The sequence below is a fragment of the Ambystoma mexicanum genome, chromosome 10 (assembly GCF_040938575.1).
Source record: "Ambystoma mexicanum isolate Mex_15411 chromosome 10, UKY_AmexF1_1, whole genome shotgun sequence".
Classification (NCBI taxonomy): domain Eukaryota; kingdom Metazoa; phylum Chordata; class Amphibia; order Caudata; family Ambystomatidae; genus Ambystoma; species Ambystoma mexicanum.
The window spans coordinates 1,674,152,901-1,674,176,373 of NC_090932.1; the positions used below are offsets into that span (position 1 = coordinate 1,674,152,901).

The 23,473-nt window shown below is 49.0% G+C and overlaps 1 protein-coding gene across 23 annotated transcripts in view; it reads left to right on the top strand.

Annotated features, from left to right (window-relative positions):
* RIMBP2 (RIMS binding protein 2) overlaps positions 1–23,473 on the top strand; it is a 2,252,680-nt gene that overhangs the window by 1,544,246 nt on the left and 684,961 nt on the right. For all 23 annotated transcript variants that reach the window (XM_069620091.1, XM_069620095.1, XM_069620096.1 and 20 more), the window contains one exon: positions 6,356–6,560. In XM_069620091.1, the coding sequence (XP_069476192.1) occupies positions 6,356–6,560 (205 nt within the window). The remainder of the gene's footprint in view (positions 1–6,355; positions 6,561–23,473) is intronic.

The window sequence follows — 23,473 nt, forward strand, 5'->3', positions numbered from 1 at the left end:
TTCATCCCCATAGACTGAGCGCTATAATAAATGGTATTATTGCCAAATTAAGTGCCACTCGGTTTTTTATTTATCTCAGAAGAGTGACTGAGTCAGCGTTCTGAAATTCCAAACTTTGACTGTATATCCCTAACACATTTTAGGACAAGAACTTAAATTGCTGAGTAATTGTAGCGCAAAGAGAACGCTGTGGTGGTGCAGAGCCAAGAACTGGGGCATTTTGGGATCCCAGTTTCAATATCTTCTCTTGGTCAAGGGGCAGCTATTTGGAAGTTGAGGTTTAAGACTAACTTTTTTGCATTATACCAAAGAAGAGACCCACTTATAAAGTGCTCTGGGGGTGAATACCTGCTATTCAAAATTCTTATTAAAAACACTGCAATATTTTGCAAAGCAACGTTTCTCGTCCAGACGCATCATTTTATAAAGTGGGGAACACCTCAAGGCAAAGCAAAAATGTCATCGAGGGCAGTGACGTCACTCAGTCCGCAAGGTGGCAATGGTTCACTTTTTATTTGTTTTAATGTATTTCTTTTCAAAATGGTAACTTTGTCCAGTGTGGATTTTCGGCTCAAATTGCACTTCCCATTTCTCAATATTCCAGCAATAATTTGCAGCAATGTGTGTCCAGGCCTTTTACTAAAAGTGGGGAACATTTTCATCCAAATTAAATGTGTAAACATATCATGTTGCAAAATAGCTTAAAGACTGTTTTATAATGTGAAGAATGGCCATTTAAAAAAAAAAGAGTTCTTCTAAATTGAAACCAATTTCTTGTGAATTTCCCAGTAAGTGGAAGACCATCAGAATGGACTTGCCATGTTTGCACTTGAACATCATGCTGTGAAGTCCTTGCACGTGCGCTGCTTGTGGGTTAAGGCCAGTTTCTGTGGAAGAAGGGGATTCCCTGATTCCCTGCAGGGGGTGCGCGAGGCCGGCCTCGGCTTCTGTAACATCGATTGGACTGGAGGCAAAGTTCCACCGTTCGATGATCCCAGTAGTTTCCGTGCATGGCAGAGTGTCCACGTCTCGCCACAATAATCTGTGCTGAGGGCTTGTGTTGCAGTAGTGACTTGCATGCAAAGAAGGCATGTGCTGGGGGGCATTCCAAACAATTATGTGGCACACAATTAAAATGGTTGACGTTGACTTGTGCCTGCTGGGTAAGGCGAAACAATGGTCAGAACAATTCTAAAGATTGATCGCAAGGCAGGAGGGTTAGGGGGGGTCATTATTCATTGTGTCCCCCCAATACAAACAGCAAAAAAGAATCACCTTTCAACTACATTCCCAAAGTATAGGAACAGAGGTCTGTGAGGATAGAACCCTGTCCTAAATCCCCCCCGCTTTTGCCTGAAAGAGTGGAAACGGGATGTTTTTTTCCCCAACAGGAAGAGGTTTCGCAACACTCGTTTGGTCCGGGGTCAATTCTAGGGCATAAGACATGTTGGGGTTTTGCCCCTCGGATGGTTGGGCCAGATTCACAGAGCTTTCCTCTGGACCAGGATCGGCATTGCCCGCGCCAGCCCAGATTACGCCAGATCACTTTGATCTCCGTAGCTTTCACACTTGGACTCGTAGGAAGATCCTCGGGGCATCTCCAAGAAGCAGGTGAATACATCTTTGCAAATGTTCTTCTCACAAGAAAGCCCTCCACGGTGCTGCGGGCATGTCTAGATGGGATCCATTCAAAGATCCCAGGTGTGTCCTTCTGGGCATGGTATCCTTTGTCTTCTCTGATTCCGAGTTCAGAATTTGCTCCCATGAATCACAGAGACTTCAGTGCACCAGCTTAGACTGGGGCCGCCTTATAGGGGATCTGCGCCTCAGCCTTCCCCTCACACACTGATATCCCAGAGATGTTTCCAAAACCAACTTGGAAACATTCTAAGCTGTGCCGCCATTTCTGTTGGGTTTGAGCACCACCATGGTAGCTTCAGTCTGCAATACCCTGAGCTCCAATAGTTCCTTCTAAGCAGAATCCCCTCCTGGGGGAATTTCCCCAGGAGGTAAAGGCTGCCCATAAAATGCCCCAGTGATGCCCTCTTTGTAGACTGTGGCAGAGGAGCTCTCGATTTCTTGGGTCACAGTATAATCAGCATACCTGTGGCTTTCTTTTAGTTGCAACCATGTCCCCGCCCTCTGCTGAGGGTCAAGTGAAATAATTCGATTTGTTTGGGAAGCTCGTGGAGGGTGCCAACGGGTGACTCAACATGTCTGGCAAATATCGCACAGGTACATTATTCACCTGTGAAATTCCCCCTGCTTCTAGGAAAATTAGGACTGATTGAAAAAAACATTGCTACCCGTACAGAAATGCTTGTTTTAATTTCAAAACAAGCATACATGTTGGCTGTGAAACTTGACAGATTGCTTCTAGTCCTGCATTACAAACACCAGCCAAGGATACACACAAGAGGCACCTAATGTGTCTATGTTGTATAGTACCTTATCCATGAAGCTCCACCTCTAAACTTTCCACTGTAAAGAACCTGATCCATGAAGCTCCACCTTTAGACTTTCCACTGTAAAGAACCTGATCCATGAAGCTCCACCTCTAGACTTTCCACTGTAAAGAACCTGATCCATGAAGCTCCACCTTTAGACTTTCCACTGTAAAGAACCTGATCCATGAAGCTCCACCTCTAGACTTTCCACTGTAAAGAACCTGATCCATGAAGCTCCACCTCTAGACTTTCCACTCTAAAGAACCTGATCCATGAAGCCCCACCTCTAAACTTTCCACTGTAAATAACCTGATCCATGAAGCTCCTCCTCTAGACTTTCCACTGTAAAGAACCTGATCAATGAAGCTCCACCTCTAGACTTTCCACACTAAAGAACCTGATCCATGAACCTGTTCTTTCCACTGTAAAGAACCTGATCCATGAAGCTCCACCTCTAGACTTTCCACTGTAAACAACCTGATCCATGAAGCTCCACCTCTAGACTTTCCACTGTAAACAACCTGATCCATGAAGCTCCACCTCTAGACTTTCCACTGTAAAAGAACCTGATCCATGAAGCTCCACCTTTAGACTTTCCACTGTAAAGAACCTGATCCATGTAGCTCCACCTCTAGACTTTCCACTCTAAAGAACCTGATCCATGAAGCCCCATCTCTAGACTTTCCAATATAAAGAAACAATTCCGTGTAGCTCCACCTCTAGACTTTCCACTGTAAAGTACATGTTCTATGTAGCTCCACCTCTAGACTTTCCACTGTAAAAAAAACCTGTTCCATGTAGCTCCACCTCTAGACATTCCACTGAAAGAACCTGTTCCATGTAGCTGCACCTCTGACTTTCCACTATAAAGAAGTTAATCCATGTAGCTCCAACTCTAGAGTTTCCACTATAAAGAATCGAATCCATGTAGCTCAACCTCTAGACTTTCCACTGTAAAGTACCTGTTCCATGTAGCTCCACCTCTAGACTTTCCGCTATAAATAACCTGTTCCATGTAGCTCCATATCTAGACTTCCCACTGTAAAGAACCTGTTCCATGTAGCTCCACATCTAGACTTCCCACTAGAAATAACCTATTCCATGTAGCTCTACCTCTGACTTTCCACTTTAAAGAAGCTAATCCATGTAGCTCCACCTCTAGAATTTCCACTATAAAGAACCTAATCCGTGTAGCTCCACCTCTAGAATGTCCAATATAAAGAGCCTAATCCATGTAGCTCCACCTCTAGAATTTCCACTACAAAGAACCTAATCCATGTAGCTGCACCTCTAAAATGTCCACTATAAAGAAAATATTCCATGTAGCTCCACCTCTAATGTTTCTCTTGTGAAGAGCCTGCTCCATGTAGCTCCAGCTCTAGACTTTACATTGTGCAGAGCCTGCTCCATATAGTTCCACCTCTAAACTTTACATTGTCCAGTGCCTGATCCATGTAGCTCCACCTCTAGTGTCTCTGTTGTGCAGAACCTGGTCCACGTAGCTTCACCTCTACACTTTACGTTGTCTAGAGCCTGATCCATGTAGCTCCACCTCTAGACGTTACGTTGTGTAGAGCCTGATCTATGTAATTCCTCCTCTAGACTTTAGACTGTGCAGGGCCTCATCCGTGTAGCTCCACCTCTAATGTATCTCTTGTGCAGAGCCTGGTCCATGTAGTTTCACCTCTAATGTCTCTGTTGTGCAGAGCCTAGTCTGTGTAGCTCCACCTCTAATGTATCTCTTGTGAAGAGCTTGGCCCTTGCAGCTACACCTCTAATGTCTTTGTTCTGTAGAGCCTGCTCCATGTAGCTCCACCTCTAATGCATCTCTTGTGCAGAGCTCGGTCCATGTAGCTCCATCTTTGCTGTATCTCTTGTGCAGAGCCTGCTCCATTTAGCTCCACCTCTAATGTCTCTGTTGTGCAGAACCTGCTCTATGTAGCTCCACCTTTACTGTATCTCTTGTGCAGAGCCGGCTCCAAGTAGCTCCATCTCTACTGTATCTCTTGTGCAGAGCATGGTCCGCGTAACCTCACCTCTTTTGCCCCTGTTTTGCAGAGCCTGGTCCGGGCAGCTTCACCACTTCTGTCCCTGTTTTGCAGAGCCTGGTCCGCGTAGCTTCACCTTTACTGTGTCTCTTGTGCAGAGCCTGCTCCATGTAGCGCCACCTCTAATGTATCTCTTGTGCAGAGCTTGGTCCATGTAGCTCCACCTTTACTGTATCTCTTGTGCAGAGCCTGCTCCATGTAGGTCCACCTCTAATGTATCTCTTGTGCAGAGCCTGGTCCGCGCAGCTTCACCTCTTCTGTCCCTGTTTTGCAGAGCCTTGTCCATGTAGCTCCACCTCTAATGTATCTCTTGTGCAGAGCCTGGTCCGCGCAGCTTCACCTCTTCTGTCCCTATTTTGCAGAGCCTGGTCCGTGTGGCTCCACCTATAATGTTGCTGTTGTGCAAAGTCTTGTCCATGTAGCTCCACCTGTACTGTATTTCTTGAGCAGAGCCTGGGCCATGCATCTTCACCTCTTTTGTCCCTGTTTTGCAGAGCCTGGTCTGCGCAGCTTCACCTCTTTTGTCCCTGTTTTGCAGAGCCTGGTCCACGCAGCTTCACCACTAGACTTTATATTGTGCAGAGCCTGATCCATGTAGCTCCACCTCTAATGTATCTCATGTGCAGAGCCTGGTCTGCGTAGCTTCACCTCTCTTTTCCCTGTTTTTCAGAGCCTGCTCCGTGCAGCTTCCCCTCTTTTGTCCCTGATTTACAGAGCCTGGTCCGCGCAGCTTCACCTCTTTTGTCCCTGTTTTGCAGGGCCTGGTCTGCGCAGCTTCACCACTAGACCTTACATTGTGCAGAGCCTGATCCATGTAGCTCCACCTCTAATGGATCACTTGTGCAGAGCCTGGTACGCGTAGCTTCACCTCTTTTGTCCCTGTTTTGCAGAGCCTACTCTGTGCAGCTTCACCTCTTTTGTCCCTGTTTTGCAGAGCCTGGTCCATGCAGCTTCACCTCTTTTGTCCCTGTTTTGCAGAGCCTGCTCCGTGCAGCTTCACCTCTTTTGTCCCTGTTTTGCAGAACCTGCTCCGTGCAGCTTCACCTCTTCTGTCCCTGTTTTGCAGAGCCTGCTCCATGCAGCTTCACCTCTTCTGTCCCTGTTTTGCAGAGCTTGGTCCATGCCGGTTCGCCTCTTTTGTCCCTGTTTTGCAGAGCCTGGTCCGTCCAGCTTCACCTCTTTTGTCCCTGTTTTGCAGAGCCTGCTCCGTGCAGCTTCACATCTTTTGTCCCTGTTTTGCAGAGCCTGCTCCGCACAGCTTCACCTCTTCTGTCCCTGTTTTGCAGAGCCTGGTCAGTGTAGCTCCACCTCTACTGTATCTCTTGTGCAGGGCCTGGTCCGTGCAGCTTCACCTCTTTTGTCCCTGCTGCTTTGCAGAGACTGCTCCATGCAGCTTCACCTCTTTTGTCCCGGTTTTGCAGAGCCTGGTCTGCACAGCTTCACCTCTTCTGTCCCTGTTTTGCAGAGCCTGGCCGTGTAGCTCTACCTCTACTTTATCTCTTGTGCAGAGCCTGGTCCGTGCAGCTTCACCTCTTTTGTCCCTGTTTTGCAGAGACTGCTCCATGCAGCTTCACCTCTTTTGTCCTTGTTTTGCAGAGCCTGCTCCACACAGCTTCACCTCTATTGTCCCTGTTTTGCAGAGCCTGCTCCGTGCAGCTTCACCTCTTCTGTCCCTGTTTTGCAGAGCCTAGTCCGCGCAGCATCACCTCTTTTGTCCCTGTTTTGCAGACCCTGGTCCGCGAAGCTTCCCCTCTTCTGTCCCTGTTTTGCAGATCCTGGTCCGCGCAGCTTCGCCGGTTTTATCCCTGTTTTGCAGAGCCTGCTCCGTGCAGCTTCACCTCTTTTGTCACTGTTTTGCAGGCCAAGGTTCGAGAGCTGGAAGAGAAATGCCGGATGCAGAGCCAGCAGTTTAATCTCCTCTCCAAGGAGCTGGAAAAGTTCCGGCAGCAAACTGGCACGATTGACCTGTTGAGTGGCACCTCCCTCAGCTCCGCTGATGCCCTTGGCTCTCCGGGCAAGGCACTCTCCCAGTTCATGAATGGAATCGCCACCCCCATAGGCAAAGGTAAGTGGGACAGCTAATGCCATTGTAGTGTGTTGGCTGCCCGCCACGATACTCTGATAGGCACCTATCATGGCAGTGTGACGACCAACTGCAGTGGCCCAGCATAATGGTGTGATGGCTACCAGCCACAGTAGAACGATGGCTACCTGGCATTGTAGCCTGATGCAGAGCGTGTGTGTGTGTGTGTGTGTGTGTTTATATCTCTACTTTAACATGTTGTTTTGTATACCAGTCAATGTGATTTTAAGGGGGTCTATGTCAGGCTTCCGGGAGGCCAGAGGACTCATTTTGCAGGGCGATGTGTGAGCTTTGCCCAAACGTGAAATGTAGAAAGGCTGGCAGCCGTGGAAGTGCAGAGCATCAAGTCTTTTGCTCAATGTGTATGACTCCTGTAGCAAGCAATGGCTCCTCCCTGACTCCTAGGCCGCACACCCTCCCCGGCCCACCCTTAGCTGAGACTGGGTGAGCTGCTCCCCACTGTTCCCTCCCCTGGCTGCTTGTAGATCCCCTGCTACAAATTACCCACAGCCTCCCCTCCCTCCCAGCCCTCAGCTCCCGGCTCCATGTTTCTCTGCTTCCTTCACCGTGTTGCTAGGATCCTCGGTTTGCGCTCAATAAATATCTTATTAATAATAATAACCCAATAGCCCACTCCCAGGGGTGTCGAGCAGGACTGGAGCACATGAAAGACGCCCCTCCCCCCACAAGTCCCAACCTCTCTATTTTATTGCAACGAGAGAACATGCTGTTTTGTACTCGTGGTATAAAGTGTCTGCCACAAGGGGCGCCCCACTTCTCTCTCTCAGTGTTCTAAGAGAGGGAGCTGGCACTTCGAGGGGGCTTTGGATGGTGCCAGTAAGTGCATAAGGTGTCAATTTGCCGCATGACGGTGCCTCCCCCCATGAAAAAGGAAAGAGGCCTCTATATTGGGGTAACTATTGAAGTGCATGTTAACAGATCCAGCGACTGGGCCAAGCTCTGAGCAAGGCCCTAAACACTTCTGAATATATACACACACAAACAAACAAACATACACACCCACACACATCCACACCCACACACATACACACACACCCACACACACACACATAAACACCCACACACATACACACACACACACACACACAACACACACATACACACCCACACACACACCCACACACACACACATACACACCCCCACACATCCACACCCACACACAAACACACACACACACACACCCACACACAAACACCCACACACATACACACCCACACACATACACACACACACACACATCCACACCCACACACATACACACCCACACACACACCCACACACATACACACCCAAACACAAACACACACACACACATACACACACCCACACCCACACACACCCCCACACACATACACACCCACACACATACAAACACACACATACACACACACATACACATACACACACACCCACACGCATACACACCCACACACATACACACCCACACACATACACACACACACATACACACACACATACATATACACACAAATACACACACACATACACACCCACATGCATACACACCCACACACACACACACACATACACATACACACCCACACACATATACACCCACACACATATACACCCACACACAAATACACACATACACCCACACACATACACACCCACACACATATACACCCACACACAAATACACACATACACCCACACACATACACACCCACACACATACACACCCACACACATACACACACGCACATACACTCACACACACATACATATATATATAGGTCTGGGATCCTTCTTAAACCAAACTTAACCAGGCACTCCAGGGACATGAACTGAAGGGCGCCCACCAGGATAAAATCAGCCCAGGAAATTTCACCGGCCACATCTATATGAGAGGTTGGGGGGGGTGGGCATGTTTGAGCTACACCATCAGGGACGCAATGCATGGAGTTCCTGCTCCATGTGAACCTCTGCCCCACGTACAGGACCCGGAAGTCTTTCTGGAATATTCCACCTCTCAGACTACTCTGTCACAGTGTATCCCTTGAAGCAGGCTCATGCAGGGGGTTCCTACACCCACCTCCCAGGACTGGCATATGATGGAGCCCTGGCCGACTGCACATAATCATTGGCACATTGACAGCCTCTACTGACACTTGGGAAAAGTGGCGCCTGACGGTAGGTACACAAGAGCCCACCAGGCCCTAGGTACATAAGAGCCCATCTTCGTGGGATTAAGAACCGCCCAAGGGGGAGCGGTCTCCTGGCTGACCATGCAATGACCAATGACATTGACGGATTGACCGCATGTATTGCCACTATGGGGGAATGGGGAGATTTACTCAGTTCCTGTAGACTTGGGGGTCTTTTCTCTACAGCCCCATGGCATCTCTGTGCCGAGGGAGCGGTGCAGAGGGGATGGGTCGTTGACATTGTGTGGTCGCATGGGATGGGTTGAATGGACAGGATGTAGCCCTGTGCTGGAGGGGATGGATTTGTGAACCCAGGGTCAGGAGCAGTCCCTGATGGAGCTTAGTAGTGCATGGATGAAGAGACAATGTGGTGGATGGCATGCATTAGAGAGAGTGGTAAAGCAGGTGTGGTGTGCAGCGCACGGGGGGCGTGGGACACAGGGTGTAAAGTGTGGGTATGGAGGACTTGCGTTGGAGGAGAAGAAATGAAGAACATGGGCTGAGAAGCATAAGGTGGAAGGAATGTTGTGAAGGGGTCACTTGGAGGGCCTGGTCGCAGTGTGAATTGCAGAGGGTGGCAGGAGCATGGATTGAAGGGCACCGGTTGGAGGGCATGTTGTAACAGACATAGGGTGGATGGTGCTTGGTGCAAAGCATAATGTGAAGGACATGGTCCAGAAGCATGGGGTGAAGGGAAGTCTGGCAAATGGTAGAACGTTGATGTTGAGGTCCATTCGACCTCTTTGATCTCTACTCATGGAGCATCACTTACATGCTTCCATACTCGTAGCATTCTCTGTGGCGCAGTGAGGGCAGAAGAGTTCAACAGTCTAATCGGCTGACACTCATCGTCGCCTCGCTCATTGCCCTGTGATCTGTAAATGTACAAAATACCACCCTGTAGAATCTCTCTGACAGTGTTTAATCATGACTATCAATCAGCCCGCGAGGATGGCATCAATCCATCATCTGCCCCTGCTCCGAAGCATGTGGGTGCTCGATGCCGCAACATACTTGATACGGATCGGCAGCACCGGACACAGTCCTTTTAATATTTGATGGTCTGGCGCAGATGCTCCCTGTTCTTTTGTTATGAAACTATATAATCTTGACGATGCAGGAGATAGGTGAAATCATTTTCGTAGAGCACATGGCTTCTGAAGGCCTGGTAGGCACACCTTGACATGCAAATGGCTCTTTTTCAGGCCCACCCCTCTATCAGCATTCTGCATACACCAAATTAAGTCATGCCCTCACCTTTCCAAACATCATCTTCCTGGGCTACCAAATCCTGTCAATTATCAGAGCAAAAAACCACACGGGTGAATAGCGACTGCGCGTTGATCATGGATCAGGAATCAACTATATATCAAATTCTGGCACGCAGTACCCCAAGTTACAGCACCTGTCACTGAGTACGTGTTCAAATAGGCAGTACACGGTTATCTATGTGTGAAGGATGTTCCTATCGGGTTGCTGCTTTTCGATCCCCCATCATAGACTCTTTCACTTGTGTAATCACTACCACCCGACCAGTAGGCTGAGCTATTGTCTCAAAATGCATGCATGTTTGTGTGTGTACCACGAAAGCACAACTCTTGTGTATCATTCTCCCCCATTCCTTAACTTGAGATCAAAGAGTATACCTTTGTCATTGCCTTGAAGCTCGGACTCTTGAAATTGCGGTCTTGTCTCAAAATGGTCATTGGACACAAACTTCAGCTACTTGATAACCACCGTGGTCACAATCTTCCGAACCTTTCCGCCCTTTTAGTTCTCATTTTCCACGGTGAGCTGCGGGAAAGACTGTCCTCAGTTGTTCCACACTTCTGCACAGGCTCCTGAGATTGTTTGCATACAGTGCTTGGATCATCACAACTGCCCGGAGATTCGCCTACAAGAGGCAGCAGGTGATACTCCTGTGAGCGGAAAGGGCAGTTATTCAGGGTCTGCCTGAGGACAGTGTGTGCCCCCTAATACCTGCCACACGTGCTGCAGGAAGGCGACTAATCAGATCATCCTATGGCTTCAGCAAATGTCTACCTCCACAGTTCTTGTGGTCTAAGCACCATGCACGGTGGGGATCATGTGGGGCTCATGTAGCTTGCCTGGGCTTCTGGGAAGCAGCTTCTGGCAATGGCTCCTTCACCCAGGATCACTGCATGTGTGCGATGAATCCCAGGTCTGCGTGTGTGGGATCACAAGGACAGTAGCCTGAAAATGGGATCCCCTAGCAGTCTGGGTATTCCCATGTGTGTAAAAAATGGTGGCAATGCTGCTTAAAAATCTCAGGATCTCAGCGACAAATTGTCCCATATTGAAGTACAGAAGCACTTCTACGATTGGTATTTAAGCCTCTTTACATGAGCGAATGCTCAGAAACTCCCACCTCGGAAGCCATGTTGCCTTTCAGAAAGGCTTTGGGAAATTGTTGAGGAGGGTCTCTCAAGGGCCTGCATTATCCACAGTCTGCGAGCCTCATCGTTATGAAGGAGGGCGGTGTTAGGCATTTACCCAGACCCAGCTTATCTCCAACCATTGGGGCCTGTGAATATTAGGATGAGGGTGAGGAACAAGTGAGATTGAGCTGGAAGACCCGCTGGAAACAAGAAGGCAGACCTCCGCTCTGCTACCTCTGGGAAGCTTAGCCTCAAGGCGGGCCTCAGCCCAATGCCAGGCAACTGGGAAAGTTGTAGTGGTTCACCTGTCACTCATCACTGCACACACACACCTCATGCTTCTGTGCCCTGGTCCTTGCTCCACTCCACAGCTGCCTAAAGGTGCACCACTGCACCAGCTCACTGTGTGTTAGGCACAGAGCTGTTGGTGTGGTGGTGGGAAGTGCAGAGTCGGGCATGACGGAGCAGCGAGGAAGCAGAGAGGCGATGCAGTGAGGGAGGAGAGGAGAGAACATGACGGAGAGGCGAGCAAGAGAAGAAGGAGAGAGGGGAAATGTAGTGGAGTGGCAAGGAGGGGAAGAGAGAGCATGAAGACGAGGAGGAAGACGAGGAGGAAGACAGGAAATGAGGTGTAAGAGTAGGACAGGAACGGAGAGAAAAGAGGGGTGTATCACTGGAGCAAGAGAAAGAACAGAAGAGAGGGAAGTAGCAAGGGACATATTGGGGAGAAGGAAGAGAGAGAGGTGGGTGAGAATGAAAACTAAGAGAGGTTGGAGAGGAAGGGAAGCAGGAGATAATGCCCAGAAGCTTGGCCCTGAGTAAAATTGTACAGTCGTGGAGAGGTCTAAGTCTACAGCAGCAGCTCTTGAGGGCCTCCAAGTTGAGGTTACCCATTGCCTTCATGAGGACAATCCCCACTAATGGCCCCTGTGGGTTTAGCTAAAGCCTAGTCCCAGTGTTGGCGGCTCAAAATAAAAAGGATAAGTGAGCTTGTAACTGGGTTCAAATTGGATGTTAATTTCTTCACTGTGACACCGACCAATGCCACTTTTCACCTGCCAATGCCATAGCCCTTGTCCTTTGCCAGCTTAATACTGCCTCAGCATCCCGGGGTGGCTTCCCCTATTACCCTTTTCAACATTGACAAAGTTCTCAACTCAGCCTCCCGCAATTTCTGCAACTTTCCTCACTCCTCGCCCAGCCCCACACATTGCCTCAGCACGGGCCGGCTTTCTACGCAGCCGCGCCTTCTCCTTAAGTCGCTTCTTCTGGTCTTTGAATCCTTCCTCAGGATAATCCTTCCACCGCCACCACCTCGCTAACTCTATATCCAGCTCCACCCCTGCTCGAACCCTCAAGCCCTCCTCATCCCCTCCTCATCCCCACTCACACCTACGTAACGCGCTTCTAGGTCAGCAATTGGATTCCGCTATCCAACGAGATCACCCTAAAATAGCAACTTGTATCTCTGGAAGACTCCCCTTGTCCCCAGCTGTAAATACTTGTAAAGATTTATATAGAATCTAATTGTTGGTGGATTAGTGAATGTGCAATAAATGTCCACACTGCTAGAATGTTCCGCTCTCAATGCCTCCTCGTCCTCAGGTTCAGGCGTCATCTATATGCCGCGACTCTTCTATTGTAAAGCACTTGGAATGAGATTGTTCTGCTCACTGTTGTTCCTTTTGTACAGTGTTTTTTTAAACACTTTGTGATCTTTGAGAATAAAATGCTAAATGAATCCAGAACAGCAAGGGGAAGGCTTGCACAAGGCTTCCTTACATCCTCTGTGCACTTTCTAATCTCATCTAGATCGGTCTTAGCGGGTACCGACGTATGTCGCAGACGTGAGATTGAATCAAAGTCCACCAGGTGATGATCAGACCAGATCCAACGATGATGACCGTTGGATCCAGCGATGATGACCGGGGGATCCAGCAATGATGACCGTTGGATCCAGTGATGATGACCGGGGGATCCAGCGATGATGACTGTGGGATCCAGCAATGATGACCGGTGGATCCAGCGATGATGACCGGTGGATCCAGCGATGATGACTGTGGGATCCAGCAATGATGACCGCTGGATCCAGCCTGCGCAGAGGAGGGAGGCCCGGCTTCTGCCCCGAGCGTTCACTCATTCTCACCAACTGTTAATTCAGAAGTCAATACCTAATGGAGCGCATTGATGGGAATAATGGCTCTCATGGTCTGGCTTTTTAAGTGGAATCAATTTTACTAGTAACACGAGGCCCGTAAAAGTCCAGTCCATGAAAATGCAGCCTGTGAAAAGATTGTCTTTTTAGCATTGTCATTGTGTTCGTTTGCAGGAGGCCCCTACATGCATGTAGGTCTGTAAGAAGCCCTCTGAACGGGTGTCTTTTGTTTGCCTGTAAGAATCGCTCTGGTGGGTATCTTTTGTTGGCCTGTAAGAAGCCCTCTGAACGGGTATCTTTTGTTGGCCTGTAAGAATCCCTCTGATAGGGTATCTTTTGTTGGCCTGTAAGAATCCCTCTGATAGGGTATCTTTTGTTGGCATGTACGAAGCTCTCTGATAGGGTATCTTTTGTTGGCCTGTAAGAAGCCCTCTGAACGGGTATCTTTTGTTGCCTGTAAGAAGCCTGATGATAGGATATCTTTTGTTGGCCTGTAAGAATCCCTCTGATAGGGTATCTTTTGTTGGCCTGTAAGAATCACTCTGATAGGGTATCTTTTGTTGGCCTGTACGAAGCTCTCTGATAGGGTGCCTTTTGTTGGCCTGTAAGAAGCCCTCTGATTGGGTATCTTTTGTTGGCCTGTAAGAAGCCCTCTGATAGGGTATCTTTTGTTGGCCTGTAAGAAGCCCCCTGATATAGTATCTTTTGTTGGCCTGTAAGAAGTCCTCTGAACGGGTATCTTTTGTTGGCCTGTAAGAAGCCCTCTGATAGGGTTTCTTTTGTTGGCCTGTAAGAAGCCCTCTGATAGGGTATCTTTTGAAGATGAAGATATTGGGCGCCAAGAGTGGAGGATGTGGCGAGAGTGGCAGCAGCTTTCTATATTATTGGACAGGGACAATGTCTTCTACCTTCCTGGAACCACTGAAGGGGGGTGTGAGCCCCAGAATTTCCATGGATTTTTTCCAGAGAACTGGTGAGAATATCGTCACGCCGGGAGCTTCCTGTGGACCGCGGAAACTGCGCTGGAACATTTCACCACGACAGAGGTACAGGAGCTGGAACGTGTCCAGTAGTCACCTGGATGGGTCGCTTATGCTGCCTTTGTGCAGCTTTTGTGGACATAGACATTAACAATGTGTTGAATAAATGCATGAATGAATGAATGTACAGAACACGTATATGATGTGACAGCGAAGTGAATCCCCTAGGGTGCTACTTCGTAGGACTAGAGGGTCTGGCGAGAATCCAGAAGAGGTGGCATGGTCGGCTTTGGCTTCTCTGTGGATAGTTGCAGGCCTGGCTCCTTGGAGCTTGAACTGTCAGCAACCTTTGACTCGCCAGATGCCTTGGACTACAACTCCGCTCACCACTGGCCAGTATAGTTAATGAAGAAGGATGATGGGAGTTGCAGTCCAAAACACGTTGTGAGCCACAGGTTGCAGACCTCTGGGATGTCAGACACACACTTTCAGATGAATAGATAATTACCCAGGCTAAAAACGTTGGTCCTCATTACAACTATGGCGGTGTGGGGTAAAAATGTGGCAATCTAGTGCTAATTCTGTTACCACTACATTACCACACTGCCATACTACAGCTTTGATGGTGAGGTGGAGGAAAACCCTCCAGCAAAGTGCTGGAGGTAACTCTGCCACCTTACCACCAAAAGTCAGCAAAACCAATGGAATTACTGATGGTGGAATTACCGCCGGAGGTAATTCCGCCGAAAGCCCCATGGAGTCCTATACCACCACTTGTAATCCAGCGGGAATTCTGCTGGACCAAGTGGTGGTAACGATAACTCTGTTTGGCGATATTCCCATGGATTTGCTACCGGAATACCGCCAAACTTGTAAGGATGCCCATTATATGCACTGACTTTAAAACCACACACCAGTAACAGGGTCTCATTAAAGGTCTGCCTGTGTCAGGAAAAAGTGGTAGTAATTCCGTTACCACCCACCCCACTTTTGCTATACTGCTAAACTATACATTTTGGTGCATTTACAACCAGTGGAATTACTGTGCGGTAAATCCACCGATTTTGAGAGGAAAGTAGCAGATTCAGCTGCAGCTTGTTGCTGGAGGTAAATCCTACACTTTACCTCCAGAAATCGTGGATTTCCCGCACGACAATTCCGCTGCCCCAAATCTGCAAAAAATCTGCATTGAGTCCCGTGGATTCCAAAAATGGGGAATTACTACCACTTGTAATCCTGTGGTAAGTCCACGAGACCACGTGGCGGTTACAGCAATTGAGGCCCACAGTGCTTAGAGAACGATGAAATGGGTAACAGTAGACGGAAAAGGGTCAATTCTTCCATGCTGGGGTATGAACCGCTTTCTCTCTTTTAGGTTAAACAGAACATTCTCACCACAAAGTAGTCTCTCATACCTGAGGTGTGCCACCTGGTGTTTGCAGTACTTTAACCCCAAGTGACCACTTTTATTAGGGGGTGGGCAGTTTCTGCCTACAAATCGTTACCGCTGAGTGCGCCCAGGGCCGGCCGTAGGCGTGTGCAGTATGTGTGGCTGCACTTGGCCCCGCGCCTGCTAGGGCCCCGCTCCGAGCATGCCGTGCACTCCCTCTTGCAGGCTGCAGCGTGGACCGTGTGCTCACAGTCCCTAAGCGTGCTGCAGTCCACTCTGAACGCACGGGGGGCACACGTGCAGCATGCATGATGACAGGAAGCTGCTGCAGTCCACTCCGAGCACACAGGCGGCACATGCTGCAGCATGCATGATGACAGGAAGCTGCTGCAGTCCACTCCGAGCACACAGGCGGCACACGTGCAGCATGCATGATGACAGGAAGCTGCTGCAGTCCACTCCGAGCACACAGGCGGTACACGTGCAGCATGCATGATGACAGGAAGCTGCTGCAGTCCACTCCGAGCACACAAGCGGCACACGTGCAGCATGCATGATGACAGGAAGCTGCTGCAGTCCACTCCGAGCACACAGGCGGCACACGTGCAGCATGCATGATGACGGTGAAGCTTGCCAAGGTTTCCTTTGTTTCTTCTGGTGAGGTAACTTGTCACCTTTCAACCTCCTGCTGTGACTCTAGAGCAGAGGTCTTCAAACTGTGGGGCATGCCCCCCCAGGGGGGCGTGGCTGCATCCCAGTGGGGTCGCCAGAGCCCAGCAATTTTTCTTTTTTTTTTTTTTTTAGATTGGAGGAAATGGGAAGGGGCAGCTCACATGCTCAGACTGGGCCATAAAACGGTCTTAGGCACCAATGAAAAAATGGCCAGCAGTTGCAAATGGATATTCAGTGTTTAGTCACAGACTGTTTGAATAGTACCCAAGGGGTTGTTTTTTGTTCAAATGTAAACAGATGCTGATATTTAATGACTATTTATTCAGCAACAATGGTCAAAACTACTAGCTGCATAGTGAAGTAACTCCTCAAACAGACCCACATTGGCCAAAAAAAGGGACCCATTTTTACTGGCCTACACTAGCATTTTGCATTTTTGGTACTGTCATCGCCCTATTGCCCTATAGGCCAATCCAAGCCTGCCAGCTCATCCATAATGGGTGAGGGGGCGTCCACCCACTGGCCCCCTCATCCATTATGGAGGAGCCGAGGAGCCAGCCCAGTATAACACTGAGCACTCCCTCAGATGCTTTTTCCAGCTAAGGGAGAGCTCCTGGGCTGGCTGAACTGTCAAAGGGAAACACTGTTTGCCTTTGACAGTTCAGTTCCCCAGCCGCACATGCTCACTGAGCCATGCAACGCTGGGGGTGTTTTGCTTTGCCAGCCTTGCATAGCTCATTGGAAATGCTGGCTGGAGCACTGCATGTATGTATGTGCGAGGGGGTGCTCCTGCACCTCCTCGCACATACGGGCAGAGCAACCTGGAGCAGGGCATTTTAGCAACCACGCGAGGTACGTTTATGGAAATTTATTTTTTATTTAATTGTGTATGGATGTGTGTATGCTTGTGTTATGGGACTGTGGTGGGGGCAGGATGGGCGGCAGCACTGGGATAGTGGTGGGAGTAGGGTGGGGAGAGCCCAGGGTCTGTACTGGGAGTAGGGTGCGGTGACGCCACGCAAAAGTTCATAGCGATTTCTACATACTGTCCATCTGGCACTTTTGGGGGAGCCCGGCCTGCCCAAACTTTGCTCGTGGGGGCCCAGGCCAAAAAAGTTTGAAGACCACTGCTCTAGAGAGACAAACGCCCCTCACCCCCTCCCGGCAGCCAATAGGCACTGGGGGCCACATTCTTTCTTAAAGCAGAGTGTTTAAAGTGGGTGCAATTTACTATTCATGGCCTTGTGTTAAGAACTGCAAAGGGGATTTTTATTTTGAAAGCACATGCAAAGCGGCAGTTAGCTGCCTACAATCTCTGCCTTCCTCCAGCACAATGAAACATATCGCACAAAACCGTTTTAGCTATTTGCCTTACTTTCACATGTTTATAGTTCCCAAGCCAAAAAGCGGTTAAGTAGAATGTAACCTTTTCCTCACATTATGTATGGAGCCTGCAAGTGAGCCATGAATATTTACCAAGGATGTGACAAGTGTAACGCTCACCTGGTTCCCACGGGGGCGCTGATCTAGTCTGGATTACTGCGGTCTCTTCTAGCGTGATGCGCAGGACCCGGAACACCGATTGGACAGGACCTCCAAATCGTGCTTCCTTGGCCCGTAGGAATATCCTTCTGCAGATGAGAAAGGGGATTAACAGTCTGCAGAATGGTGTGCTAGCTCCCCCCTTCCGCCCTCCGTTCCTCTCTATTCCTCCAAACCCGGTTTAAGCTCACCTTATGGTTTGGAAGGTTGAACTCTCCATCCTGCTTCTGGTGCAGGGGCGCGCGTTCGTCCAGTTACTTCACTGGTTTTCAGAATGGCGCTGGCAAAATCCACTTGACTTTCCTGAGCGATGCGCCGTAAGTATGAAAGTTCAAAGTTCAAGTGAGGCCCCCTTTATGCTGTCTTTCAGGGATGCTGGCGAGAAGATTCCGGATGCAGGTAAGAAGCTTGAAATAATCCTTGGTTTTCACCTTTCTCTTCTCTTCCTTCCTTGCAGGTGTTCCAGGTTCAAGACGGGCGTGGCTGTAGTCCAGGAGCAGGAGCAGACACGGTGAGCGTTAAGCTGCAGGAAGCAGAACAACGCGAAGCATGAGCTGCTGTCTGGGCGTGGCTTAAATAGCCCCCAAAGAAGTCCCAGGTATGTATCCTTCCCCAACTAGGTATGTATCCTTCCCTGGCCACGCCCGAGTGAAAAAATAGTCCCTATGAAAAAATAGTCCCTTTCAGGTCTCAGGGAGGCCTGAAGCATGCAGCATGGTCTGCATCAGGTAAGTGCACAAAACACCTCCCTTTATGAGCCTGGCGCCTATGGCGCCAGGACTGAGTCCAAAGAGCCCCTATAAGGGGCCGCTGGGCTTTTACCCGGGGGCATGATGCCTGCTCCCGGGGGTGCTGGGCCTGGCCTGGTGCTCCGGGGGTAGGCATCATGACAGCACTCCCCCCCAAGGCCCCTCCCAAGGTCGTTCCTTCTGGAGGTTTCGGTTTGTTTGGGAAATTCCGATGGAACCTTTTTACCAGCCGAGGTGCATGTACGTGATCACTGGGTTCCCAAGACCTTTCCTGAGGCCCGTACCCTTTCCAATCACTTAGATAGAAAAGTTTTTTTGATTTTGAGATCTTAGAATCCAAAATGTTCTTCACCTCGAATTCAGGCTCCCCATCTATCTGAATCAGTTCTGGTGGCTTTGTTAATCTGGTTCCTGGGTGCACTGGTTTCAAAAGTGACACATGAAAAACGGGGTGAATCCGCATGTTGGCTGGTAGATCAAGCTTGACTGCCACTGGGTTGATTATAGCTTTGATCGAGTAAGGCCCTAAATACCTTGGATTAAAAGTTCGAGGTCCCTTGAGCGATAAGTGTTTGGTAGCCAACCATACTTGATCCCCAATTTGGTACGGTGGCGCCTCCTTTCGATGTAGATCCGCATTCTTTTTGTATTTCTCTTTCGCATGTTGCAAATGTGCAGTTGCATCCTTGAAGGCTTGAGTTATCGTAGAATGCAAATGATCCACTGCGGGCATTTCAAGGCTCGAAGGTGAGTCCAAGTCTGAAGTACGAGGGTGATGTCCATATAGGGTAAAAAAGGGGCTTTGACCCGTTCCAGAGTGTATCGAGTTATTATAAGCATATTCAGCCACCCACAGAATATCCTTCCAATTACCCTCCGATTGGTGCAACATACATCGTAGAAATTGTTCAAGGGTCTGGTTCGTTCTCTCCGTCTGACCATCGGTCTGTGGGTGGTGGCTGGTCGAGAGTCTTACGTCGATTTGTGCCAGCTGACAACACTTTTTCCAAAAATGAGAAATAAACTGGCTTCCCCGATCGGAGACTAGTATGGACGGGAATCCATGCAAACGGATGATATTCTCGAGGAATTCTTTGGCAAGAACAAAGGCTGAAGGTAATCCTTTCAACGGAATAAAGTGGGCCATTTTGGAAAATAAATCCACCACGACCAGAATAGTATTGTAACCATTACAAGAGGGCAGGTCCGTGATAAAATCTAGTGACAGGGTGTGCCAAGGTGCTGGTGGAATGTCTAAGGGCTGAAGAAGACCGGCGGGTCTTGTCTTTTGACCTTTGTTTTGGGCACAAACTCCACAGGACATCACGAAAGATTTAATATCCTTTCGCCAGGAAGGCCACCAGAATTGTCGTCTAACCTTTTCCTCAGTTTTGGCAATGCCAGGATGTCCTTCCATCAGGGTGTCATGATGACGGGAAATAACCAGTTCTTGCAATTCCTTTTCTGGCAAAAATAAGCGTCCTTGGAAGTAAGGTAAGCCATCCTTGACTGAAAAGTTAGACCCCTTTTTGATCCAATCCTGCAAGTCTGAAGAGTCCAGGACTTGTTTTACTCGTGCTTGAATGTCTTCAAGGGTTTGTAAAGTGGTTATTCCCAAAATTCTTTGTTCGGGAATTATCGGCACAGGTTCTGAGTTTGTGTCTATTTCTTCCATTCCAATTCGGGATAGAGCGTCCGCCTTACCATTCTTAGAACCGGGGCGGTAGGTGATTACAAAATCGAACTCAGCAAAGAACAAAGCCCATCGGAGCTGTCGAGACGATTGGGCCTTGGCAGTTTTTAAATATTGTAAATTTCGGTGATCAGTGATCACGGTGATGGTATGCCGGGCGCCGAGGAGATAATGCCGCCAAGCCTTAAAGGCGGACTTAATGGCTAATAGTTCCTTATCGGTAATCGCATAATTTATCTCCGGCGGTGAGATCTTTCTGGACCAAAATGCTACGGGGTGCAGTTGGTTGGTTTCAGGGTCTCTCTGAGACAGGACAGCTCCCATGGCTAAGCTGGACGCGTCGGTTTCGACTATATATGGGAGATCAGGACGCGGGTGCTTCAAAATAGGTGCGGACGTGAACTTAGCTTTCAACTCCTGAAAGGCCTGTTCGGCTTCCTCGGTCCATTCAAAACGTTTATTTTTTCGCAAGAGTGCAGTGATGGGTTGCACCACACGTGAAAACTCCAGGATAAACCTGCGATAAAAGTTGGCAAAACCAAGCATGCTTTGGACACCTTTCACTGAACTAGGTGATGGCCATTTGAGGATGGCATCCACTTTCCGTGAATCCATTCGGACCCCTTTAGGTGTCAGGATGAATCCGAGAAACTCAACCTCGGTGGTATGGAAAACACATTTTTCCAGCTTGGCAAACAGTTTGTGCTGGCGCAGTTTCTCTAGGACGGCCCTGACATGTTTTCTGTGATCAGATTCCGAAGAGGAGTACACAAGAATGTCATCGATATACACGATAACACAGACATCGATGAGTTCCCGAAGGACATCATTCATGAAGAATTGGAAGGCAGCAGGCGCGTTGCACAACCCGAAAGGCATCACTTGGTATTCGAATAGTCCATATTTTGTACGGAAGGCCGTTTTCCATTCGTCGCCTTCTTTTACTCGTACCAGATGATAAGCCCCCGGAGATCTAACTTGGTGTATACGCAAGCATCCTTCACCTGGTCAAGGAGTTCAGGGATCAGAGGCAGAGGGTAACGATTTTTAACAGTTATCTGGTTCAATGCGCGGTAATCGATACAAGTCCTAAGGTCGCCCTCTTTTTTAGGCACGAAGAACAAAGCTGAAGATGCCGGGGACTTTGACGGGCGAATGAAACCATTGGCGAGGTATTGATCTAAATATTGTCTCAAATGCAGATTCTCAGGTTCAGTAAGGGCATAAATCCTGCTACAAGGGGGTTGTGCACCGGGCACCAGATTGATTTGGCAATCGTACGATCTGTGGGGAGGTAACGTGTTGGCCTGTTCCTTTTGGAAGACGTCCTGAAAGTCTTGGTACTCTGGAGGTAGTTGCACGGGGACAGAGGTTACTGATGCTAGATTAATCTTTGGATTTTCTGGGTAGCAGGTTTGTGCACAATCCGGGAAGGTTATTCTCTTTGCTCGCCAATCAATTCGAGGATTATGTGTCTCTAACCAAGGGACTCCGAGAATAAGCTGAAACTGTGGAGCCTTGATCACATCAAACACAACTGCCTCCCGATGGCCATCCGGACCTACAAGTGTCACCTCAGCTGTTGAATGTGTTACCGGTCCAGAGGCAATTTCGGTTCCATCTACAGTGGTGATGACATCTTTGCTGGTTTTAGGACGCAGAGGGAGGTTTATCCTAGAGACCAATTCTCGATCCACATAGTTTCCTATAGCCCCGCTATCGATGTATGCCTTTATAACATGCAACAGTTTTGGCTGTTCCGGATCTATGAGGACCATTGGCACAATGAAATGCGAGGTCTGAGAGTTAGTTTTCAAGCTCGGCAAGAGGACCCCTACGCTTGCCGGGCGTGGTCGTTTCCTGATACAGAGTTTCCATGGATTTTATCAGCGGCTCCTACCACCTTCTTGGGCGGCTTAACCGGGCAATCTCGAAGAAAGTGTCCTGAGGACCCACAATAAAGGCATAATTGCATCTGTCGTCTTCTTTCCCGTTCTTTTTGAGTTAGGGGTCCTTTAACTCCTCCGATTTGCATAGGCTCCGAGGCATCAGCCCCCTTGGGTTTAGCGTGGGTTTTGGCCCACACCCGGGTTTCAAACTTGGACCGATCTGCTTTTCTGTTTTGCAGCCTGTGATCCAACTGGACCACTAAGTCTATATATTCAGTGCATTCTTGGGGCGGATTTACAACTTGTGCCAGGACATCTTTAAGTTCTCCGCATAGACCTCGATAGAATAACGTGATTCTTTTATCCTCTGGCCAACCAGTTTCCACAATTAGTCTATTGAAGGTTGCAATGTAGGATAGAAGGTCTTGATTGCCCTGTCGCAGAGATAGAAGTTCGTCATCCAGAGCCTGTCCCTGGGAATGTCGAGCAAATAACCTTTCCATGCTTGTTTGAAATCCTTGAAAATCACGAAGAATCGGGTCATCTTGAGTTACCAGTGGGACTGACCAATCGGCAGCACAGCCGCTGAGATATGACAACACAAAGGCTACCTTGGTCTGATCATTAGGGAAGGCCCCGGGTCTGCATAGGAAGTGCAAACGACACTGATTCATGAATACGGCAAATCGTTTGGGGTCCCCAGCAAAGCGTTCGGGTGGGGCCAGCGGCATGTCTGCAGGTAGATTAATCAGCACAGGGTTACTGGAAACCACAGGAGTGGGGTTCCCCCCGGAACCAGGTAAAGGAGTTTGTCCTGCTTGACCTTGCAAAAGCTGTCTAGCCAGGTCATCAGTCCTTTCCCTTGTTACAATCACTTCTCTTCTGAGGGCATTAGTCTCTTGACGAGCAGCGTTTACCTCGGCCCGTAATTCCCCCAGTAGTTGGGCCAGTTGGTAAGTCTCAGAAGTTTCCATAGCGCCTGGGTGGGAATTTGTAGGGAGGCTTCGCGTTCTGTAACGCTCACCTGGTTCCCACGGGGGCGCTGATCTAGTCTGGATTACTGCGGCCTCTTCTAGCGTGATGCGCAGGACCCGGAACACCGATTGGACAGGACCTCCATATCGTGCTTCCTTGGCCCGTAGGAATATCCTTCTGCAGATGATAAAGGGGATTAACAGTCTGCAGAATGGTGTGCTAGCTCCCCCCTTCTCCCCTCCGTTCCTCTCTATTCCTCCA